Source organism: Gobius niger (assembly GCF_951799975.1).
Source record: "Gobius niger genome assembly, chromosome: 1".
Lineage (NCBI taxonomy): Eukaryota > Metazoa > Chordata > Actinopteri > Gobiiformes > Gobiidae > Gobius > Gobius niger.
This window is the reverse complement of record NC_136852.1, coordinates 65,586,366-65,608,770: the sequence shown is the minus strand read 5'-3', so window position 1 is coordinate 65,608,770 and position 22,405 is coordinate 65,586,366. Positions and strand designations below refer to the sequence as shown.

General features: G+C 40.6%; 2 protein-coding genes across 3 annotated transcripts in view; one reads left to right on the top strand and one right to left on the bottom strand.

Annotated features, from left to right (window-relative positions):
- Window positions 1–3,534, top strand: part of dmxl1 (Dmx like 1) — a 40,025-nt gene extending 36,491 nt beyond the window's left edge. For both annotated transcript variants that reach the window (XM_079553912.1, XM_079553911.1), the window contains one exon: window positions 3,085–3,534. In XM_079553912.1, coding sequence (XP_079410038.1) covers window positions 3,085–3,318 — 234 coding nt within the window. In that variant the 3' untranslated portion in view covers window positions 3,319–3,534. The remainder of the gene's footprint in view (window positions 1–3,084) is intronic.
- A 3,777-nt stretch (window positions 3,535–7,311) lies between these two features.
- Window positions 7,312–22,405, bottom strand: part of hsd17b4 (hydroxysteroid (17-beta) dehydrogenase 4) — a 35,638-nt gene continuing 20,544 nt past the window's right edge. Inside the window, exons 15-25 of the mRNA XM_079553992.1 lie at window positions 20,983–21,034; window positions 20,727–20,798; window positions 18,280–18,383; window positions 18,125–18,190; window positions 16,348–16,417; window positions 16,103–16,209; window positions 14,909–14,995; window positions 14,745–14,828; window positions 14,497–14,635; window positions 12,390–12,517; window positions 7,312–7,920 (exon numbers count right to left, since the gene is read on the bottom strand). Of these exons, the coding sequence (XP_079410118.1) occupies window positions 7,831–7,920; window positions 12,390–12,517; window positions 14,497–14,635; window positions 14,745–14,828; window positions 14,909–14,995; window positions 16,103–16,209; window positions 16,348–16,417; window positions 18,125–18,190; window positions 18,280–18,383; window positions 20,727–20,798; window positions 20,983–21,034 (999 nt within the window). The 3' untranslated portion in view covers window positions 7,312–7,830. The remainder of the gene's footprint in view (window positions 7,921–12,389; window positions 12,518–14,496; window positions 14,636–14,744; window positions 14,829–14,908; window positions 14,996–16,102; window positions 16,210–16,347; window positions 16,418–18,124; window positions 18,191–18,279; window positions 18,384–20,726; window positions 20,799–20,982; window positions 21,035–22,405) is intronic.

Here is a 22,405-nt window from a genome sequence, read left to right as displayed (position 1 = left end):
CACTGTTTGGGGTCCCCAGATAGTTTACTTTTCAGAAGCACTTTTCTGAAATAGACAGAATGAATTTTACATGGCTTCAGTGGGAAGTTTTGACTCCGGTGTTCTCTGCTTGAAGGAGAAAGTCTCTGTGTCCTACAGTGCAGCGGGCCCCCAAGTGCGACTCGCTCAGCCTCTGCTTCAATTCTGTGATCAAATAGCTCCTCAGTTTATCCAGGATACAGGAAGCGCCATCAAAGGCAAAGGGAAATACTGTAATTTTTCCACATCTGACACTGGATTGTGCGGGGAAAGTGGAGAGGATCACAAGTGTTTTTCAGAGACGTATATACATCCAGACACTTTAACCTTCCTTGCTTGAGTGTATTGGGTCAAGGAGCTTGTGTAGCGGCTGATAGAACAAGGTAATATGTTTCCATAGCTGAGAGTATTTGCAATTTCATTACAATATCTGCTTCTGCTGATTCTGATGCTTACAATTGGCCAAATGAGACACCTCGGATAGATTTGATTCGTGATTAATTGCACAGCCCTGCTTGAAATCAGGCTGTAACTGTGTAGTAATTAAACATCCTACTATACTACTATACTTCCTTGTTTACGCAGTAGAAACTTTTGTGGTACTAATCCAGTCAATAATTGTATGAGAGAGAATCCAAACATCGGTCCCGAGCCCTTATGTGAGCCTTTAAACTGGAGCGTGGAAGTGTGAGATTAGCCTAAACAAACAGACTTCAGAGTATAGAAAAGGCCTTATCAAATAATAATGCGCGCGGGCTGTGACTGCGAATCGAACAATAAGAGCAGCTCAAAGCGCGCCAGGTCTCAGAGGAGCACCCCGCGTACGCTTCCTGTAAATTTCCTGTTTGTCTGCCTCAAAATGACTTGACAACTTTTGCGGATGAAGCCTTTGTGGAGCGAATAAAACAGGCGGAGATGTTCCTTTTGTACTGTTCCTTCTTTGAATTAGCAGCAAATATTTGAGAGCAGCGCCACAGAGTTCCTGTTTCAGCGTGATCTCGTGTTTGCTAAATTATTCACCTGCAAGTGTTCATTTCCGTCACGGTTTCGCTAGATCCATGCACAGTTCCTACTCCACAGCAGGGAGACTTGTATTAACTTAGTCTCGAGCCCCGGTGTGTAGGTAACACTGGGAAAAGTGATTGGTGGTTTTGCTGCATTTGCTCATTGTAGTCAGTTATTTATAAACGCTCAGACTTGCTGAAGCGCACAGCAAGTTCACTCAAAGGTGAAAACAAAAATAGGTGCTTATTATTTTGGTTTATTGTCCCAGAACTCTCCTCACTCTAAAGTATTTATTTTAAATCTTTAGGTTTAATATTCATTTCAGTGGTGAAGTATTTTTTAATGGTTCCATGTCAATGCAAGGTTTCGAGCATCATGAAACGGGGGCTGAGTGGTTACTGCTCTTGCCTGTGTGGAGTCTGCATGTTCCGCTTTCCAGGGGCAGATCTTGAAAAAAAATCATGGGCTGGCAAGCAGGGTCAGGGATAATAATAAATAAATAATAAATTACATCACATCACATCAATACAGGCCTAAAAAAAACAATTAAATCAATCAGGCTTTGAAGATCTGGATTGCAACTAATCTAGTCCTTGAAACAATGCATTTATAAAGTTCCAGGTTGATGACTACACTAGAATCCAGAATTCCAGACAAGGACAAAACGCGGCTGATATCAATGCAGTGGAAAGACCTTTACTGGGGCCAGCAGCTGCCACCTTATGCCACCCCTCTAGATCCGCCCCTGCCCCTTTCCCCTACCTCCAGACATGCTGGTCAAGTTGGTCCAAAATAGCCACAGTCACAGCGGCTCAGGACCAACCCTCCATCTGATCTACAGTTTTATTTTACAGTTGTCTAGTGACAATAAAAGCACTTTACCTTTAATTTAATGCTCAATCCAGCAGTTGGTCTCACGCTTTTGTCTTAAATGTAAAGAACCTTTGTGCACATTGATGTTCTTTTGAGGTAAGAGTAAACTCGGGGGTGTACAAACTTTTTTCATCTTGGGCGGTATATTCAAGTCTATAGGCTAGAGCAGTGGTTCTCAATCTTTTCAACCCCCATTATAACAGGTAAATTGGTTCGTGACCCCCCGCCCGGGTCACACCGTGAGAAATAGGAACATTAGCCTACATAGTTCTTCAAAAACAAATGGCTGAAATAAAATTAATCAAACTACGAACTAATAATGGCTCTCAGGTAAAATAACAAACACAATGCTATAATAAAACATTAGATTATGTGCTAATGAAAAGACATATATTTTATCTAAACGATCTTGGTCACATTTTTGGCGCTATTTTTGTCACTTTTTTTGTCACGTTTTTGTCGCTTTGTTGACTTTTTCATCCTTGTTTTCGCATTATTTTTGCTGTTTGACGCTTTTTTCAAGAAGATAAAGTAAAGCCAAACTGGAAAAAATATTGAGGTTAAGAGGTTCTTGTGACACCGTCTTTATTTAGGCCTTGGAACCTTAAGGGTGCATTATGCAACTTTTTATGTGGAAAAAACAGTCGATTTTTGTGTGTATTTGACCTTGTAGTGACCAGCGTCAGCATGGCGTCTTCACTTTCCATCACAGTGGTTTATTGTTTATTGAAAGGATCACCATTAGCGCAGTCATGCTGTCGCTATTCTTCCTGGGGTCCCACTAAATCCATTCACAAAAAGTATAAACAGTATTTAAATCCACACAAAATGCGTATCAATACATCCGTATATCCAACTAAAATCCTATAAAAGCTGAGCGTAAGGGCAGTACATATTTGCATTGAAAAAAGGAATATCACATGGCACGTTCATTCGCTAAATTCAATACATTTAGGTGATGGAAACACGGTCATACAAGGTCATATACGCATAAATGCAGCTGTCTTGCACTAAAATGTTTAATGAGGCCATAGTTGTGCGTCTCTGGCGATGTTTGCCACCTCTGCAAGAAGCCGGAACTGTCATCTGCAAAGACTATATTAATTTCCATCCAGTCTCTTCCAACCAAATCCATTGAGCAGTGCATTTCGATCTCCGTCTCACTGTTGTGTCTCTGCTCCCCGTCAGGTGTGGAGCCTCAGCACACAGTCCCTGCTCTACAACTTCCCGAACGAGCACGCGCGCCAGTCGCTCTTCCGCAACCTGGGCACGGGCGTCATGCAGATCGAGGTGGGACCGTCCAATCACATCTTCTCCTGCGGCGCCGACGGGACCATGAAGATGAGGCTCCTCCCGAACCGCTTCAGCGTCGCAGACAACAACCACGGCAACCTCAAGAACCACGTCAAGTTCATCATTTAAAGCCTAGTGCGCATTTGAGCCACAACCATGAAGACGGACTGATACTTAGGATACACAGACTTTCGTGTGCAACATGCTTCGGTATGTGAACGAACACTGAAAGAAGTTACACAATCTGTTTATTTTGAATCGCCACAGGGTACGACCAACAGCACATGGATCTTTTGAAGACGACTGCCTTTTTTTGCACATGCAGTATAGAATAAGAATAAAGCTAATCGTGATCTTCGATGCAGGTAAAGCTCTCCTCCGTCACATCCCCTTTGCAGTGTTGAAATGGTTCATAAAACACAACAGTGCTTAAGTTTAGCAGTAGGAGTACGAAGCACATCATATCTATTATTAACTCTTGGCGCATCGTGGTGCTCCGCCTAAACTTGCCAGCCTATTTGAACGCAGCTGAGGACCACTTTTTTTCTAATGAACAAAACGACAGATAAAAACAGAGCCATTTTGTATTAGAGCTTTTAGGCTGGTAGAAAGCAGTGTTGTTGAATCGGAGGTGACAGATATTTGCACATAGATTAATATGTAGTTGTCTTATCTACATACGCTAATACAGGTAGGCTTTGGTATTCAGATTGATATATATATTATATAAATGTTATCTCTCCCTCTATGGCACCTGTAATTATTATTATAAGTGTCCTTAATCCTCTAAAGTGCATATGACAGGTTACACATTTTGACTCTTTTAGCTTTATACATTGTGAGGATGAAATTCTCTTTTCCAGTGGCACTTAATGTCTTAGAACATATAAAATTGAAACTTTTGCTCACTTTTCTTTTTTAATATTGCTCCTTCACCCCGTGATTATTACTTACCACAGGCGTTTTTCCCTTCAAAGCGAGAAATAATTAGGGAAACCTGTCATATGCGCTTTCAAATGACTTGTATTACCGCACAGTAGTTGTTTCCATAAGGTTAACTAGTTGCACAGCGTCGCTTTAATTCAAGGAAGCGTTGTAAAACCGTCAAGAGTTTGTGTGCTTTATAAGATGTAGCAGAAGTGTTTGCCTCGGACAATAGCTCAGTTTTAATCGCTTTCTGTGGTGGAAATGTTTTTATTCGACATAACAACGCGACACCTTGTATTTGCTTTGAACCAAGGACCATGTTTTGGTTTGTTTTTAACTGCCTCGAAAACTCTTCTTTGCCATTTTTGAAAACGCTCTCGGGCAGCAGATGGTGTAAATGATGATGAAGAAAAATGAATAAGGTCTGCTAATTTGGATGCTAACTGCTCGTATAATTTGCTGCTGTAGAGAGGAGATTATTATGTTTTATTGTTGACTTAAATTGAGGCGAGATGGATCCGTAAACTCCTTATTTCACTGTATTTGAATCATTATTTTTGCTTTATGAAGAATCTGATCTTTGTACAGATGCCATGTATTTATGAAATATGTTCATAGGACTATAGACTGATTTATCACTAAGCTTTACGGTACTTTGTCGGTTGCCAATTTCTTGACGCGCTCCTGGAGGTGGTGAGCATAAAACCACCGTTGCTTTTCTTTTATCACACACCTGCAGAAATGGGAAATCATTTTATCTTCCTGCCGCAGATTATAGCTCCAAAGGAGACGTGGCAAGACACTTTATGAAAGCTACTATTCTCCAAATGCTATTCCTGTGTAGCTTCTTTTTTTTTTTTTGTCTTCAAAGAGAGATTCTAATCAGAGCACCAAATTGTGGAGATTTTTTTTCTTGCAAATGTGAAATCTAATTTTATAATTGATAGATCTTGTGTAAATGATTTATTGTATAAAGTTGATGTACAAATGTAATAAAGCTATTAACTGAATAAACTTATTGTCTGTTTTTGCCGCAATGTGTCTGGGCCCTCCTTAGCGATATGGTGCGGAGCTCGAAGTAGACCTGCTGCTCGTCCATGTTGAAAGTCACTCACTGAGGTTGTATGAGTATCTATGGAGGATGGACCGTGTCTCTTCTGACCTGGGAGGAGCAAAGTGTGGGCTAAGTGTAAGAGACCAGCTTATCCACACTTGATCAGCTGTCAAAGCATGAAGGATATGGATGGTAGGGCTTTATCCCGACATAGTTCGTGACGCGTATCGTGCTAGTGTCCATAATACAAGATGTATTTCAAATGAAGAAAAAATAGATCTTATAGGTGCACAAAATGGAGGGGTTTTTTGTACTGAATAAGCTCAGCGTGCACTTTTAGACTTTTCTTACAGTAAAGGGACTATATACAGTTTAAAAAGTTTCTGTAAGAGATGTTAATCTGTGGAACGACCTGGAAGATCACACAGTCAAAGCTTTCAAAAAGTTGTCTAAAGCTACTAAAATTCAAGAATATATAAGCTTAAGATGAATAAAGTAAGAAAAAAATCAAATTAAATAAATAAAAAATAATGACATGATTTAGTTTCAACTAAATTAACATAAAACAAACGTATGTATACATATTTGTTGGAATATTGAGATGTATGTTACTAACTCCAGATACATGCTTATTTCTCCTCTGTTTGACACTTGATATTGTTCATTATTAATGTTTGTGTTTTGTTTTTTCTCTCGTGGAAGTCTGTAAACTGGGTTAGGCATAATAAGTTTTCACTTCAGCCTAAACCCTTTCGGTCATGTTGCACACAAAGAATTGGAAATGTTTTAAACTACTACTACTACTACTACTACTACTACTTAAAAATGTTATTGAGTTAATGAGTATTTTCCTCCCCCTACATCTTCCAGCCATGTGCTATGGTGTAGAATGAGCAAGATCTATTCACAACTGCCTCTAAAATCCTGGACTGTCACTCAAAAAGTTGTTACTTCAGGTCCGAAGTGCCATCACGCAAAACTGCAGTTACGCATAAGACCTGAGGTGGCAGTAGTGAGTATAAGATTACCAACTTTCATCTAGTCTCTTCAAGTGCATGTCGCAACGTTCTGAATAAAGACCATAGCTAGACATTTGCGTATCACAATGCAGGTGCCTCAGTACGGCATGCATGTACTCTACAGCTATTAGGGATGTGCTCAATATCTTGTTACACTCTTAAAAGTTGGATGAAATAGTACTGGAAAGCAGGGCAGCACGATATTGAAGTAACTTGCGATATGCGATACGGCTGTGCAATATTGCGATGTTCCACTAAACCAGGGGTGCCCAAAGTAACAATTCATTCTCAATGGTAAATACGGATGCAGTACACTTTTTGGCCACCAGCGTCAAATTGGGGGCGCTGTTTCACTCCTTTCGCAAAGTTAAGGAAACAGTGTTTACAGAGCGTTGCAGCATCAACTTTTCCATTTTTCCAACTTTTATTGCAAAGGTTGTTGACATCATCAAAGGTAGAAGTTAAAAACTGACTTGAATCATCATGTATGCTAAACATTTTCTTTGAGTTCACAAATCAATGAGGTAAAGTCACTGTACTGCAGATACAGGTGGTATTGTTTACATATTGCTACAATAGTTGGTTTTGTACTACTAAAACTTGGCTTTTGCCATCTATATTTGCATAGATAGAATCAAATGCAATTGTATAGGCTACCGAAAAATGAAATAAAGTAACTTATTTGCAGTTATATGTGGTCCATTCTGGTTAAACACAAATCACAATTAACACATTTTTTCAGCAAAATGTGTCAAAAATGTAACTAACTTAGGAAATGTTAAACTTTTTTTGGCTGAGTTTGCAAGAAAATGTGTTGACTGTAATGTTGCGATACATTTTGGCTTTTTGCGATACAGATATTATCGCAATACAATATTTTGCATCCGTACTGGAGAGTTCTGCAAAATGTATTTCATTGAAACCAGTTGATGGTAGTAAAATATGTTGTTGGCAGGTTATTTTTAGAAGTTAGCTTGGGCTCAAATTTAAGATGCAGTAAGCTTTTTAGACGTGGGAGGTGCTTTATTCAACCTTCTTGTTTGTTTGTTGGCTTGATAGAACTCTGAAAAAGTATGTTTTCTAAGCTAAATGAAAGGGCAGGCACAAGTATTATCAGCATCTTTATTTGTTGAGAAAATCATCATTAGCATCTTATTACTGACAATATAAACGTAGAAGAAAATATCATCTGAGACTGTACATATTACATTATTAACTACAGAAAAGCGTTTGGCCTCGAAGCTCCAGTACTGACATTTGACTTCATTACTATCTCTTAAAATAGTGGCTGCAAGCGAACACACAAAATCCTCGTTACCGAGCAGCTCAGGCCTCAGGCAACTGTCTCGTACACAGAACCAATGCCATCGCCAATTAGTCATGATTTGAAACATTTATTTTACTATACAGCGTACAGTCATTGTTAAGAAGGGTACATTTTAGCATAACTTAAGAATTAAGAGGACACCGCTTAATCTCAGTTCTTGACATAAGGCAGATGTGCAAAGTTCTGAAAGGAATGAGAAAACGCCAACTTTGCAAATAACAGTATTTAATTGCTGGATTTGATTAAAGTGAATTAGACTTTAATGATTATTGTGTTTTTCTTTTGTTGCTTGCTGGAGAGCTGGGTATGGACGGTTAGAGCTTGGCATGGTCCTTCAAGATCACTTCCAGCTTCTGGCTCAGCATGATGTTTCCTCTGATCTTCAGTTTACCAGAGAAGAAGGCCTGAAACACAGACGCACAGGAGTTCTCACACACCAGACAAAAGCTCTCAAATCTTCCCAGCAGTTTATTTCAGATTGTTTATAATATAATGATGATAATTAGTAACAAATACTACTAGATATGACGTAGCAGACCCTTCAGCCAATCAGGCTCACCTGCCCAAACGCCCTCGAGCTGATACACGTGTTTTCATTGGACAGAGCGCGTGTCTGTCAAATCTAGCTCAAAAACCCGCGAGCTAAACATAGCTGTGATGTTTTATATGTTTTATCTTTAAATGACGAAACTGCAGAGAAATTAACGACATCAGTTTGATCAGGACATTTGGCAGCACGTGCTCCAGAGGAACTCTGAAAGAGACGCAGGACTTTGTGGAGAACAGCAGCGGAGCCGAGGCCCGTCTTTGACGAGAGGTGTTTCCCCGCATCATGCGCACTGGAACCCGGTGCAGATCCGAGTCTCGCCGCGGTCACCGAAGAACCGGACGTACGGGTGACACGGAGTCTGAGACACGAGGACGTTTGAGGACAGAGATGGAAGTGACAGGAGAGATATGGAGTTGGCAGTGACGCATATGGAGGAGAAGAAGGACTCACGAAGACATCAATGGTGAGTTGTGCTTTGGTGTCGCTGTTGTTGTGAGTGAAATGGCGATAACCTACAGCCTACACATATAATACTAATAAATGAAGAGAGTGGTGAATGGTAGCCGCTGCTGCGGTTGGCGAGGTGTGATGGGTAATAGCGCAGAGCGCGCTTGGAGAGCCTTTGGCACAGCTGGACGCTCAGTTCCTCCACAGGTGTGGCAGGGCTGAAGATCTGGGACTGCTTTACTTATTGCACGTGGGGCTAATTTTACAAGTTTGTGATTAATTATTAAACACTACGTAAAATAAAGTCGTTTCTGAATTGGGTTAAATGTAATGTACATACCCTCAATGGGAGCTTGGGGCGCTGTTTTAGCAAACGTCTTATATGGTCGTAATTCAGGGATAAGACAAACGACCACTTGTGTCGTTTTCTGTTGGAGGACAGTCTCGTAGGGGGAGGAAAATACTTAATTTGAACATTTTTAAGCTCTGTAAAGCCCCTTTAAGGCCGTAGTTTAGACAAAATTCATTAAATTACTTTTAACGCTTTTGAATAATAATAATAATAATAATAATAATAATAATAATAATAATACATTTTATTTGTATTGCACTTTACATGTGAAGAACACATCTCTCACATCTTAAACCCTGAACTATAAATGATCAAAATCAATCAAATTCAATTCAAGCTGCTTTTCAAATGAGAGAGAGAGAGTCGGCCCAATCATTGGAGTTGATCTATGAACAAAAAGGGCATAAGTTCATGAGTTTTGGGTGGTTTTCCAGACCTGGGTCTGTTTGGACGCGGGGGAGAAGATGCGCTGCAGAATCTACACACCGACCACAGAGAAGGCTTTCTTTAATGCCTAAGTCTTGTCTTTTGTTAACGTTAATGTGCAGAGTCTATATTTAGTCAAGTGAAGTGTTTTTGAACAGAAAGATACATCCCGGTCCGTACATTTACCTCTTTCCGGTGCTCGATGTTCAGCGGTTGTTGTTGTAAGCAGCGAATACTCCGTGCGAGACGGGAGCAGCCACTTCAGCCTTATCTCCCCGCGGTAAGTGTCCTTTTCTCTCTACATATAGAAAACGCGTCCATGTCCGAGCGTATGGGTCTCTGGTTCTGAGCTCGTTGAGCTAATGCTGTGGTGGTGCGTTACATCCGAGCGCAATTTCGTTTCGCCTACACGTGATTTGTTTTTTTTTAGAGATGCGTGAATATTCTCGGCTTTTATCAAGGCCTCTATGTATACAGACTTTAGTATGATCCTCTCTGTTCAGATAGTCCTCCTCCCCAACGCGCTATCTTTCACGGCCACTAACAATGTTAAACCAAATTCATTCACCAGTATCTCTGCCAAAAATGTAAATTAATAAAAAATTAAGTACGTAGTAACTAATTAAAATATTTCAAACCAAAGTTTGGTCTGCAGCACTTATTACAGTGCAGTTATTTTATCTTTACTGTAACTAGCACCAAAAAGGAACATCAGAAAAGAGCAGAGACCGAGTATAGTGGTAGAACTCATATTCTGCTGTGATGATGATCCTTGTTGCACCTGCAGCATATCTTTTCTCAATTTCATAACACCTGCCGGTTGTTTTGGTTCTTGGTGCTCAAATAACAGTGTTGTGGCAGTTAATGACGCGTGTTGTGCAGCAGCTCGCAGTAATGGGGAATCCTCAGCTGATGCCGTCCGGTCATCCATGAAACTGTCCTATACTGTGGATACTGACCGGGCAGCACAATATGAGCATAAGATAAGAAGTGATATTCAATAATGTCTTGAGATTTGTGGCAACCGCATTGTCACAATAAGGCTTATTAAAATATGATTTGAATGAGCCTTTTTGAAATGTATATAACTACTGGCAATATACAACAATAACTCACTCACAGTGTCAAAAAGAAAAGTTTAGCAGGGAAACCATCACTAAGAGCGGATCTTTTCAATCATTTAACACATTGAGTGCCAAAAACGGAAAGATTTTAAATTACGAAACTAGACACTCTAATACACCTTATGTGTGATAATGGCATCTCTGTGATGAACAGAACTGAAATAAATGACAATCAAAAACTTGTGAAACGTCAAGATCTGGACATTTTATATATATTATTGCGTTTCTTTTCTTTGTCTGAGGGGGTGTGGTGTTCCGTAGCGAACAGCTGTAAAGCCGACATTTCTCTCTCGTTCTCTGGAGATCGATGACACGCGGTGTTTCAAAACATGTCAACAATGTTGTCCTTGAAAACTGACTTGAAATGGAGATATTTAGGAATGTGCCTCTTCCCATAACGTTAGTGTCCGTCCAGAGAGGAGGAGACAGGATTTAATCAGAAAGGTGAGTGTTTCATAAAACCCCCGTTATCTCCGTTTGTAGGGGGGGAAAAAGTGATTTTGATCAAAACTAGCCTCTGTTTAGCTTAGATTTCTCAGGAACCAGGAACCACCTCCGGAGAGCTCAGAGTCTCATCTTTCAAACGAGCCATCGCATGTGTCCATAGCTATAACATAGAATATGCTGTGGTGCTACAAATACCATGAAAAATGGTCTGGATTGTTAGCACGCTACAGCTAAATCCCAAAAACAGCGCTGCACTCAATGTGTTAAATCTGTGGTTCCCTGGGATTAAGGGAAGGGGCCAGAGCTTTGTCTGGTCAGAGGGTGAGGTTAAAAGTGATATTATTTCAGCAAATTAAGTGGCTGAAAATCTTCAAATATGACAGAGGTACAGGTGCAGAAAACACTCCAAATTCAGTTTATTTGTTTGAAATATTTTTGGAAAGTATTTTTATGCTTTGATAAATTATTGGAAAGTATGTTTATGCTTTACATTTTTGGGGCCATGTTTTATGCTGACTTCAGCATGTGCAGGAAGGGCATCAAGGAAAAAATGTTGGAAACCACTGATTTAAAGGGACTATACAGAGTTTAAAAATGTTAAAATTATGTATTGTCCTCCCCCTACATGTTCCAGCCATGTCCTAATGTGTAGAATGAGCCCAGATCTAATCACCACAACTGCCTCTAAAATCCTGCACTGTCACTCAAAACGTTCGGGTCTGAAGTGCCGTCATGCACGAGCTTAATATAGAAGGTGCAGTTACATGTATGACCTGAGGTGGCAGTAGTGAGTATAAAATGGCATCTTTCCCCTTTAAGTAACTGCACATACGTTTTTGACTATACAGGAGGAAAATACTGAAGTGTCTGCGTGTCATTGGTAAAAGGCTCTGTACAAAGTGTGACTATTTAGTATTACAATAAACAAAGCGTCTGCATATTTCAACTTGATGACCCCAGACAAGCTCCAACACAGACCTCTTTCTCACCTGTCCAATTGCATCTTCGCAGCTGCTGTTTTTGCATCGTTTCTTTCTGACAGTGAGCGGTCAACACCCTGACAGGGATATTTAGGCTTTAGAGTTTCTACAGCGCGCCTGCACACGCATCCCCAGATCAATACAAGGGGCTCCGGGAAGAATATAAATCGTGTACAGTTGTGACCACTCCCAGTGAAGGATGGGGACGCTCCAGACATAACAAGTAGAGCCCATTGATTAGGAATCGGGGGCTTCCTGAACCGAGCGGGCAGATCATCACTTTCCCTTTTTATCTGAAGCAGACGTCGTTACATATTCAAATCAACTTCAAAGCCTCTTTCGATGCGATTAAAAATGTACAAGACGACATTTTTACACAAGATAAAGATATAAGCCACTTTTCTCAAATGTTAGTCTGAAAGATCAATGGTCCAGCGGCGGAGGGAGAACAAAATGATTTTCCTCTTCCCCCATCCACATTCATATTTCACTATGACATTCTGGCGGCACGGCTAAGTGAATGAATGAATCAATATTTGTCAATTACCTGTTGTGGGTTGAGTTTGCCCTGCACCACCTGGATGAAGTCTTCGTCGGACACCGTGAAGGTTACGTCCACCTTTCCGCTGTACGGCCCTTTGTGCACGGAGCCGCTGCCCGTCCTCAGATCAATGGCTGGAGGCAGAGACAGGAGCAGGCGGCAGAATAAATCATGAGCATTTTACCAACACACTGCTTTTCCTTTCCCTGCCTTTGCCTGACAAAGGCTCATAGGCTGCAAGCATGACTTCCTTATAGTTAAGGTTCCTGCACACTCTGCTGCAAGGCTTAAATTAATACAGGAGTAGGCAATTGTGACCCAAATGTATTGACTAGTTTCTATAGAGTTCACTTCAGGAAAGCAATGTCATATCGCTAAGCATCATGGGATTAGCAGCAATTATAAACTAATGCAGATTTTAAAAGTTAAAAATACTGGAGTTATTGTTCACATTAAAACACTTGGGCACCGCAGTGAGTTAGATGTATTTAATCTATGGAACATGTATGCTAACAGCTGCAAACATGGTAGATCTCCATGGTAACTGTGGATTTTCCCGAACTCTATTAATGACGTAACTTACACACGACCCAGCAACGGCGGTACTTACTCAGCCATAAATACCACCGCTCCTCCCGTGTAATTTGGCGCGTTGTTAGCTAGAGGCCAATCAGGGGCACGATCGCTTGTCACCTTCATACTTGCTGCCAGTATTTTACTACGTGTGCCTTTACGACCAGCTGAGCGTCACTCGACTGATAAGTGTAAATAGGAACGCGCTAAAGCAAATGGACTTCCGAGTGCAGCAGTCTAAATGAGGGTCATCTAAGGCGCTCCGGCAACAGCTCTGCAAATATATTATCCAGTCTGCAAACAAACACTTGAACGTGGTCTGAGGAAATAAAACTATACTGTAATAAGGCCAATTCAAGGTGATGTCATTTGTTAATCAGGTTGCTCCTAACAAAATGCTAAAGCTCAAGTCATAATTTCAAACACATGATCATAACCCATTCTGAAAGGTGGATCTTCTAGTCCAGGTGTAAATGCTGAATCAATCAAGCAACAAAGTCATTGCTTCTCACAATTTTGGTTTTAGATCTTATACTGTGCACCAAGACTTGAGAGCAATGCCATTTCAAATTCCTACCAAAAAATATTCTATAATAGTCTTAACAGAGTCCATTATGTCGATACAGCTGGACATTTTCGTGACATAAATGGCCAACATTTCAGGGACAAACCAGTGGATTTGGTCAGACGTTGTAACTTTATCTACTTGGATGTTTGAGAATTCTTACAATAATAATCTTACAAAGCGCATATACACACACTCATAGAAATGACATTTCATGCATTATTCATTTACTCTTCATACTCAGCTACTATACAACTGCCCTGGGCTAGACTGACTGGCTATGACCTCTCTAATCACCGCTCACTCACTCACGAGGCTTAAGTGTGTTGCTCAAGAACCCGACAGTAGGCTTAGATCACAGATTCCATTCTTTAGGTTATGGGTGGTTTCTACCATTTGATTGATTATGGCTTTAGTCTCTGGCCAACGGACACCGAGACGGGGAAAAAAATCTGCCTATACTCGAACTACACTTCTGCAAAGGCACGGACAAGTCTCTGACAGCTGACGAACAAACAGACAACAGTAAACCTTCTAGGGAGGGTCGAGAGGAGCAGCAGAGAAAGCATCATCAGGATCCTACTTTTGTCTGAGCAGGTAAACTCCTGTCTGTCACCAACTCACTATTAACCTGCAAAATATAAGCCATGTTTCTCTTGCAATTGTATCAATGATAAATGGCTAAATCACATGTTTAAAGCACCGCACTGTTTGAGGAAAAACCCTTTAAAGCACTAATTTAGATTCTACTTCCATCTTCCATTGTTCAATAAACATTAAGGTTTGCAACAAGGTCTGTTTTTGCTGTGTTTACAACATACTGTGGTGGTAATAAATGTAGTCTATAACAACAGTCGGTCAGGTACCCCAGATTTAAAGCCTAAGCACCACAAATTGGTCCAGATTTCACACCATTTCAAAGCACATTTTTACCACTACACCTTTGGGACAGACTCTTGCAATTATTGAACCTACTCCACTGCGAGGCGCTCTGGCCGTCCTTGGTGATCTCCCAGCCAAACACTGCGTTGACCTTTCTGACCAGCTCTGCGCCCATGTCCTTAATCCTCCGGCCAATCTCGGCAAACACCAGCTCGCTCTGCAGCCCTCCTGTCTGCAAAAGAGAAGCAATCCAAGTGTGAATGATGATACAACCGCCTCGCAAGACCAGAGGAGAAACTTTTTGGAAAAGGGAAACAAAAAGCAGTTTAGAGTGGAATTACTTGGAGACTTTCCACAGCTGCTCCTGATGCAGGGTGTAAATCTACATAGGCTCCGGCAAGCACTACAGCGCCCGTCTCTTTTACCTAATAAAAGAACAAATGACGTTGTTAAGGATGAGAAAATTAATAATTGTAAATAGCCTGTTTAATGTTGAGAAACAGACTTTGCACTGTAGGTGGATCCTGTTGCCTTCCTTCCACATTTCAGTTTGGAGGGACTGTCCGGGCAGCACTGGCTTAACAAAACGAACCTGGACGAGAAGACAATCATATCATCAGAATAATTTATTAATCATAATAATAATAATAATAATAATGCATTAGGCTTTTCCAAATACTGAAAGTCGCTTTATTGTCATTATGAACAGGTTCACAACTAGGATTTTTTTCAGTCGATCGTGCAACAAGAAACATAAAACATATGACACATAACTTACATAAATAATAAACTATAAAAACGGAGGGAAAAAACTGTTCTTGTGGCATGAGGTACGGTGAGTGGACTGTAGCCTCCTGCCTGAGGGGAGAGCAGTGAATAGTCCGTGTTCAGGGTGAGAAGGGTCAGCTGTGATCCAACCCATGACCCGGAGACTGACTGAACTGATGGAAGCCGGCCTGCCCGACCGCTGTTATTTGGACTGTGGTGCTATACGATTTCTCTAAAAGAGGGGTATTATGTTTTTTTTTGTAGTTATTTGGTAGTAATCTCAAAACATTTTTTCGCTGTCTTACACTTTGTTGGCTAGAAAATGCAATATTGTATATAAAACAGATAGAACTAAATAAAGAGGGACATCATAATCCCTCATATTATTTCCCCCCTTTAATAGACTTGTAACCAAAGTACTGAGACAAAGAACAGTTCATACAAAGACCAAAAGTACGAGACTTATTTTCACATATTTGATACATGAATGTCAGGTATTGTTTGTAAACATTGTGACGTATTTGACATTTTACTGTGTACTCTTTGGCCATGGCGATTAAACAAATTCACACAGCCACATGAATTTTGAGGACGTGCCAACATCATCAACTACTGGCTCTAAAATAAGTGTTTTCCCCACACAGACTAGACCAATTTAAGGCAACTTTACTTTTATTTCTGAAAATATATGTCAACAAGTGCCCATAATAAAGATCTTCTTCATAATAAAGATCTTCTTCATAATATAACAATTCCAGGAGGTACTCAGTTGAATTTGTGCCAATACTTGCGTCACAGTCCTTTGATTCCCCCTTTGTGTGTAAATATTCAATGGACATGACTCATCTCCCAAACATTTCATTCAAACCCAAGCAATAAGCGTATTTACCTCGTGCTTCCCAAAAAGACGCACTCAAATGAATATACCCACCTTGATGGCCTTAAACCTGGAGGGGTCGTTTTCTGCGTACCGCTTGAGGACATGTCTGGCCGCGAAACCGAACGAGCACAGGCCGTGCAGGATGGGCTCCTTGAAGCCTGACCAAAGAGCATATTAAAGCACCACACCATGAAGTATAAATGAGATCAAAACATCATTTGACCAGAAAACATCCCCACAGAAAGTTGGAGGGTGGAAAGACAAGTTTTAAGGATAGTTCGGTGGAATAAACTCACCTCCCATGGCCGCAAAGCTGGGGTCGATGTGAAGGGGGTTCCAGTCCCCGCTCAGACGGTACAAGGCTGCCTGGTCCGTGGAGAGAACAGCAGTGAATAGATGGATAATTCATAAGCTCAGTCACAATGCACGCGGCTTCAAAATATTATGAAGGCAGCTTGGAAGACTCATAAAAGACTCCCGGCAATTCAATGTTTTGTATATCGTTTCATTTGGATACAGTGCTTCCATCCTGAGCCCACCAATACAATTGTTCTGATATCATTTCTTTCCAGTCCGAACCAATGGGCTCAGAGTGGCCACCCATACCAAGTTCCAGTGTAGAAGCAGTGGTAAAGGCTGTAAAAGGTTTCCAAGCACCAGAGCACATGGCTCATTATGCACAATAAACTAAACAATAACGCTGCGCGATCCAACCAATGCCCTGCTTCCACTCTAAAGATTATATGAAGGCCACAAAAAGATAACAGGAGGTACCAGGAATTATTCACATCTCTGTTTTCCTCCGTTTTTCATATACATTTGCCAAAAACAAAAAAATATATAGTCATTTATGTTCTGTATGGTAATGTGTGTAAAATTTTCGCCAGTAGTGACAAAATGTATGGGTAGGTGTGTCCAACCAGAAGAGTTTTGTCCTGAGACGTAGTGATGGGCAAAAAAACCCTGGCGCTTGTATCGCTCTTCCTAAAGCAGATTGCTTCGAAGCACAGTGTCGGAGCCTGTTTCGGTAACAGCTGGTCACGTGAGTGAAGTGTCTTTTGTCTCAAAAAGTGCTTCATTCTGTGAGTGTATCAGTGCCTCAAAGCGGGTCATTGGCTCAGAGCATTTCACTGAGCTGCCTTGAGCGGGGAGACGCGAAAGCACGGATGTTTTCTAGTCCATAATTGTGATGAAAATCATTAGTGAGAAATAAATGTGTGGCATTTCCCCCAGTTCCCATTTAACCCCGTTCATGAATAAATCAGACTAAATTCCTATTCTTTACAAAGTCCTGCTTTTGAAGAGATACAAAATGAGTCATGGATGGCTGACCAGGTGAGCGCCAGCTACAGGAAATAGTGGCTGAATTAGCTCTGACCGAATTAAATAAAAAGATTGTATATTGATGTCCTGCCTCAGGGCAGCAGAGCCACATGTGACTGAGTCGGCCCCGCCCACTGGAGCTCCGCGAAGCACAGACCCGCGGTACAGAGAAAATTCCTCTTATTTATCAGCCTATGATTGATTTGATCATTCAAACATCACTATCAGGCTGCAAATAATAAAACCGCCACACGTATGAAACTTCTCTTCCACACGATGGTGTTGGTGCTTCAGTCATGTTTATGAGAATTCGCAATAATAAAGTCTGTCCACAAGAGGTCAGTGTTCAAACAGAACGAAACAGCTCTGCAACTTCAAACCTTACCAAACTGTTTTGCCAGGAAAGCCTTGAAGTTTTACAAGGCTTCACTCGTCCATCACTACTTAGACGGCATCAACAGACAGAACACGCACTGATTAAGGATAAATCACTAAACCAAACACACATTGTTACTAGTAAACCACTACTTTACAAAAGCTGAATAGCGCGTAGATGGTGGTTCCTTTTATATTTCTACTGCGTCATGATGAAGCTCTCCAAATGAAACATACTGTTGAATATTTTATCAGTAGTGTTTTTGTATACTTGTGCCATAAGCGTTCAGACTGCAAACATTCTGTCCGGCATTTCCACCTACACATTATCAATGTGTCTGATTTGTTCTGCAGCAAACCCACGCACACACTCACTTGGTCTCTGGTGGTGGACTCAATCACCACAGCATCTGGAGCGCGCTGGGGCGGAGGCACGGGCGTCTGGAGGAGGGAGGGAGGAATAAACATATTTAAATGGGTGCACACAGAGCGCGCTGGGACTGTGGTGCTACGTGTGTGAAAGGCTTTACTCTGGCTTTGTCCGAGCTCCTCTTCCCTCCGAAGCCTCCAGCGCCAACCACAAAGATGGAATACTGGTTGTAGCAGATGAGCTCATCGCCATTGTATGCATGCACTGCAGAGGGGAGAAAAGTTTATTTGTACAACATATATTTTACCAGCTAATCTGAAAGCACAAAGAAACTAGGGAAGTACCAGCTCGTACGCACTGTTCAGAGTTTATATAATAAGCACCTGTTGAGTATTTTTTTTTCTGCTTTGTTACTGGGTCCTTGTGTGGATACTATTAATGTTGCAAATACTCTTTGTTGATGCCATGGACTGCTACTCATGTATTATTAATGTTGAACACAAAGTCTCAGTTCACTTTTAGTAATTGTGTCAGACAGCATAAAAAGGATGTATAGGAAATGGTGTTATACAGAATAAAGCCATATTTGTTTTGTTATTATACACCTATCAAAAAATGATTTTGTGGATCAAGGGCCTTTTTCCGACAACTGACAAATTGTTTTGATCGTGAGCATTAGGCTCAATGTGAAAAGAATATATGTTGCATTTTGACATTATACAGAGTCTAGTTTTAAACACTTGTGTAGTGTTAAAGGGACTATACAGAGTTTAAATATGTTAAAATTAAGTATTTTCCTCCCCCTACATGTTCCAACAATGTTCTAAGGTGTAGAATGAGCCAAGATCTATTCACCACAACTGCCTCTAAAATCCTGCACTGTCACTCAAAAAGGTGTTGTGCCGTCATGCACAAGTTTAATATAGAAGCTGCAGTTACACGTATGACCTGAGGTGGCAGTAGTGAGTATAAAATGGCAAACTTGCATCTAGCCCCTTTAAAGGAATAGGCCAGCGTTTTTACATACTGAGATGTGTTCTTACCTTAGACGAGTTCATTTGTACCTGTCTGGTCTTCACGTGTGCCCTCAGTCCCGCAAACACAGCACAGACGGCATTAGCATTTAGCCTCTCCTCTCCTCTCTATAGCTCCAAACAAGGTGAAGATAGAAGCTACCAAGCTCCTGATATTATTAAAATCCACATTGCTTAATTTTGTGTAAGTACACTTTATTGTGTAAAACTTCATGTAACCATATTTAAATAGGGAGAACGTGGAAGAGCTTGGTAGCTTCTATTTTCACATTGTTAGGAGCTATAGAGGAGAGAAGGAGAGGCTAAATGCTAACGCCGTCTGTGCTGTGTTTACGTGACTGAGGGAACACGTGAAGACCAGACAGGTACAAATGAACTCGTCTAAGTTAAGGTAAGAACATATCTCAGTATGTAAAAACGGCCTATTCCTTTAACCTCCCCCATCTGAACCGAGTGCATTTTCTCCAGTTCAGCTGTAAGTCTAAAAGCTTCTAGACTGGAGAGTCAGGCCAGTGCAATGCCTCATTTGAAAGTTAATAGCGACAAAAGTGGTCTAATTTTTGTCGTGTTGTCTTTTTCTTATCTGTTTTTTGTATTTTTTTCAATTGTGTTTTTGTCACTTTTTATTGTGTTATTGTTGCTTGTTGAAATTTTGTGGCTCTTTTTTGGCTTTTCCTTCACTTTTCAATTGTGTTTTTGTTGCTCTTTTCACACCTTTTTGTTGTGTTTTCATCCTCTGTTTTTTTTCCTCTGGCTTTACACACATCTAAAAGCTTCTTGATAAAATCAAACTGGAGAAAATGTGCTCAGTTCTGGTGGGTGTTAAGAGGTTAACGGATAGAAACACTTTATATTGTTGCAAAGTTGACAGAAAAAAACAAAGGCCTATTTAACCTAATTACTTATTGCTCGATTCCCAGTCAAAAATTGAGAGGTTCTAGGCATTATTTAGTCTCATTTTTATTCGACCTTTGTTAAACCAGGGAAGTCCCACTAAGATTAAGACCTTTGACCAAAACTTCAGAGGAGAATTTGCAGTCACATGATCCAAAAAGAAAAAAAATTAAAAGTCTTTAAGATGTTCCTTAGACATCACATTGAGCTGCAATAGCATATCTGTCCTTTACACGGAGCTAAAATGATAGAAAAGCAAAAACGCCCAGAGAAGAATCCTGCTGCGACAGACAATAGACGGCTGTCAGCAGAGATCAGAGCCCGACCAAACTCAAGAGACTGTATAATTATGGCTGTTTGAATATAAAAAACACCTCTGAAAACTTCTTTGGGCATAGAATAACACAAAAAAACAAACTAATTTATTGCATAGAGCCTTTGGGAGTTCCAAGTTCCATATTATTTTTCTCAGGTCGGATTAATTATAGAACAGAGCGGTTTAATAGGATCCATCTCTGAGGAATAGAAACACAAGCCATTCCCGGGTCATTATATGCTCCCTCCAGACACAAAGAGCAATTTAACTTTAATTCAACCCCACAGCCAACTTATTCGAAGCTGACACGCTGATCACGAGAAAATAAATGTAAAGTATGTATATGGCAAAAACAGAACTCACCGTCCAATAGGATCACAGCACCGGATCCTTTGTCCAGCACGTCTGCAACAGTTGTGTGAGAAGTCAATGTACCTGTGGAAACAGGGTTAAAGGGAGATGAATATAGTGTTTTTGTATGTATAGATAGATGATAGATGATAGCTGATATAGCTAGCTACTAATGTGATTCTTTGGTGTAGACTGAGCTTTTGGCTTTGTTAGAACAAGATACAGATTATGTCATTGTAGCTGGAAAAAGGAGCAAATCGTAGAATACCTGATGTCGGCAGCGGTTTGTAGAGCTCCAAGTACTGCTCTCCGTGCAATACCTGCCCAAAAGCACAAAACACATCTGTTACAGAGCAGCCTCTGTGGTGATGATTGATTCATCTGCATCCTGCCCATATGGAGGCGAAATCTGCATTTCCACAGTTACACAACTTCAGTTAATCTATTTAAAAAAAAAAAAAACTTTAAAGTGATTTTGCACTTCAAAACATAAAACCGAATTTCCAAACATTCTGTGAACCCCCCACAACCATTCAATCCTTCATCAGTTTAAGAAGACGAATTTATAATTTAAGAGGTTTGCTTCAGTTTGAAACTGGTAAGAACTCATGTCAAACAAAGATGTGTTTCAGTTGTCGAAGTAAAATTGTGGAATGATCTCAGTGATCAAAGTTAATACGTTCTCTGTCAAAAAAATGTAAATCTTTAAAACCCTTTGAAATCAGTAAAAGTGGACCAGACCGAGTGGGTTTCTGTATCACAGTGGTAGGAGAAAAAGTAAATGGAGAAGTGATCTATTGTTTTGATTTCCAGTTTCCTTGGCGATAGTTAGAGCTTTAAGGAGGTTTATTCATACGTCACACGGGTGAGACAAAAGGCATGGATGTGAGCAGTGCAAAGATTAGATGTGAAACCCATTTTGGATAGTCTGTGGCTGATGCAGTGAGTTCTGTGGAGTTATGTGATATAAAATAGATTTCATATTTGGGTCCACAAATTGCATCGGGAGCTAGGGAGAGATCCTGGTCCCATTCATCTGAGTGGACTGACCAATCGTTGTTAAAGGTGATGTATTGAAGGTGAGCGATTCCTTTCTTTGCTCAGGAGGTGAACACGAATGGAGTTTTAATGATTAGAATGTCAGGATTGTTCTTTAAAATGTGACGTAATTAAAGTGATAGTCTGGAAGTCTAAATGTTTTACAAATGTTATAAAATGTTCAAAATCGACCATTGATGTTAAAGGAATAGGCCACCGTTTTTACATACTAAGATATGTTCTTACCTCACTTTAGACGTGTTAATATATCCCCGTCTGGTCTTTGTCCGTGCGCTCTGTCACGCAAACGGAGCACATACGCAGCCTCTCCCACATGTCACATAGCTCCGAAAAAGCTCACGATAGAAGCTACCAAGCTCTTCCACGTGTTCCCTATTTAAATAAAGTTACGTGAAGTGTTTTCATGCGAAGTATATTTACCCAGAAATGTAGCATGTCGATTTTATAAGCAAATAAAAAGGGGGACTATATTTTGAGGCGTAATGATACGAGGAGTAAAACGTCCGCGCAGTAACTCCTAAAGGTTATTGACGGAAGTGAGCGGGGGAAGTCTTTAGGAGTTACTACGCGGACGCTGTGCTCCTCGTATCATTACGCCTCACAATATAGTCCCCCTTTTTATTTGCTTATAA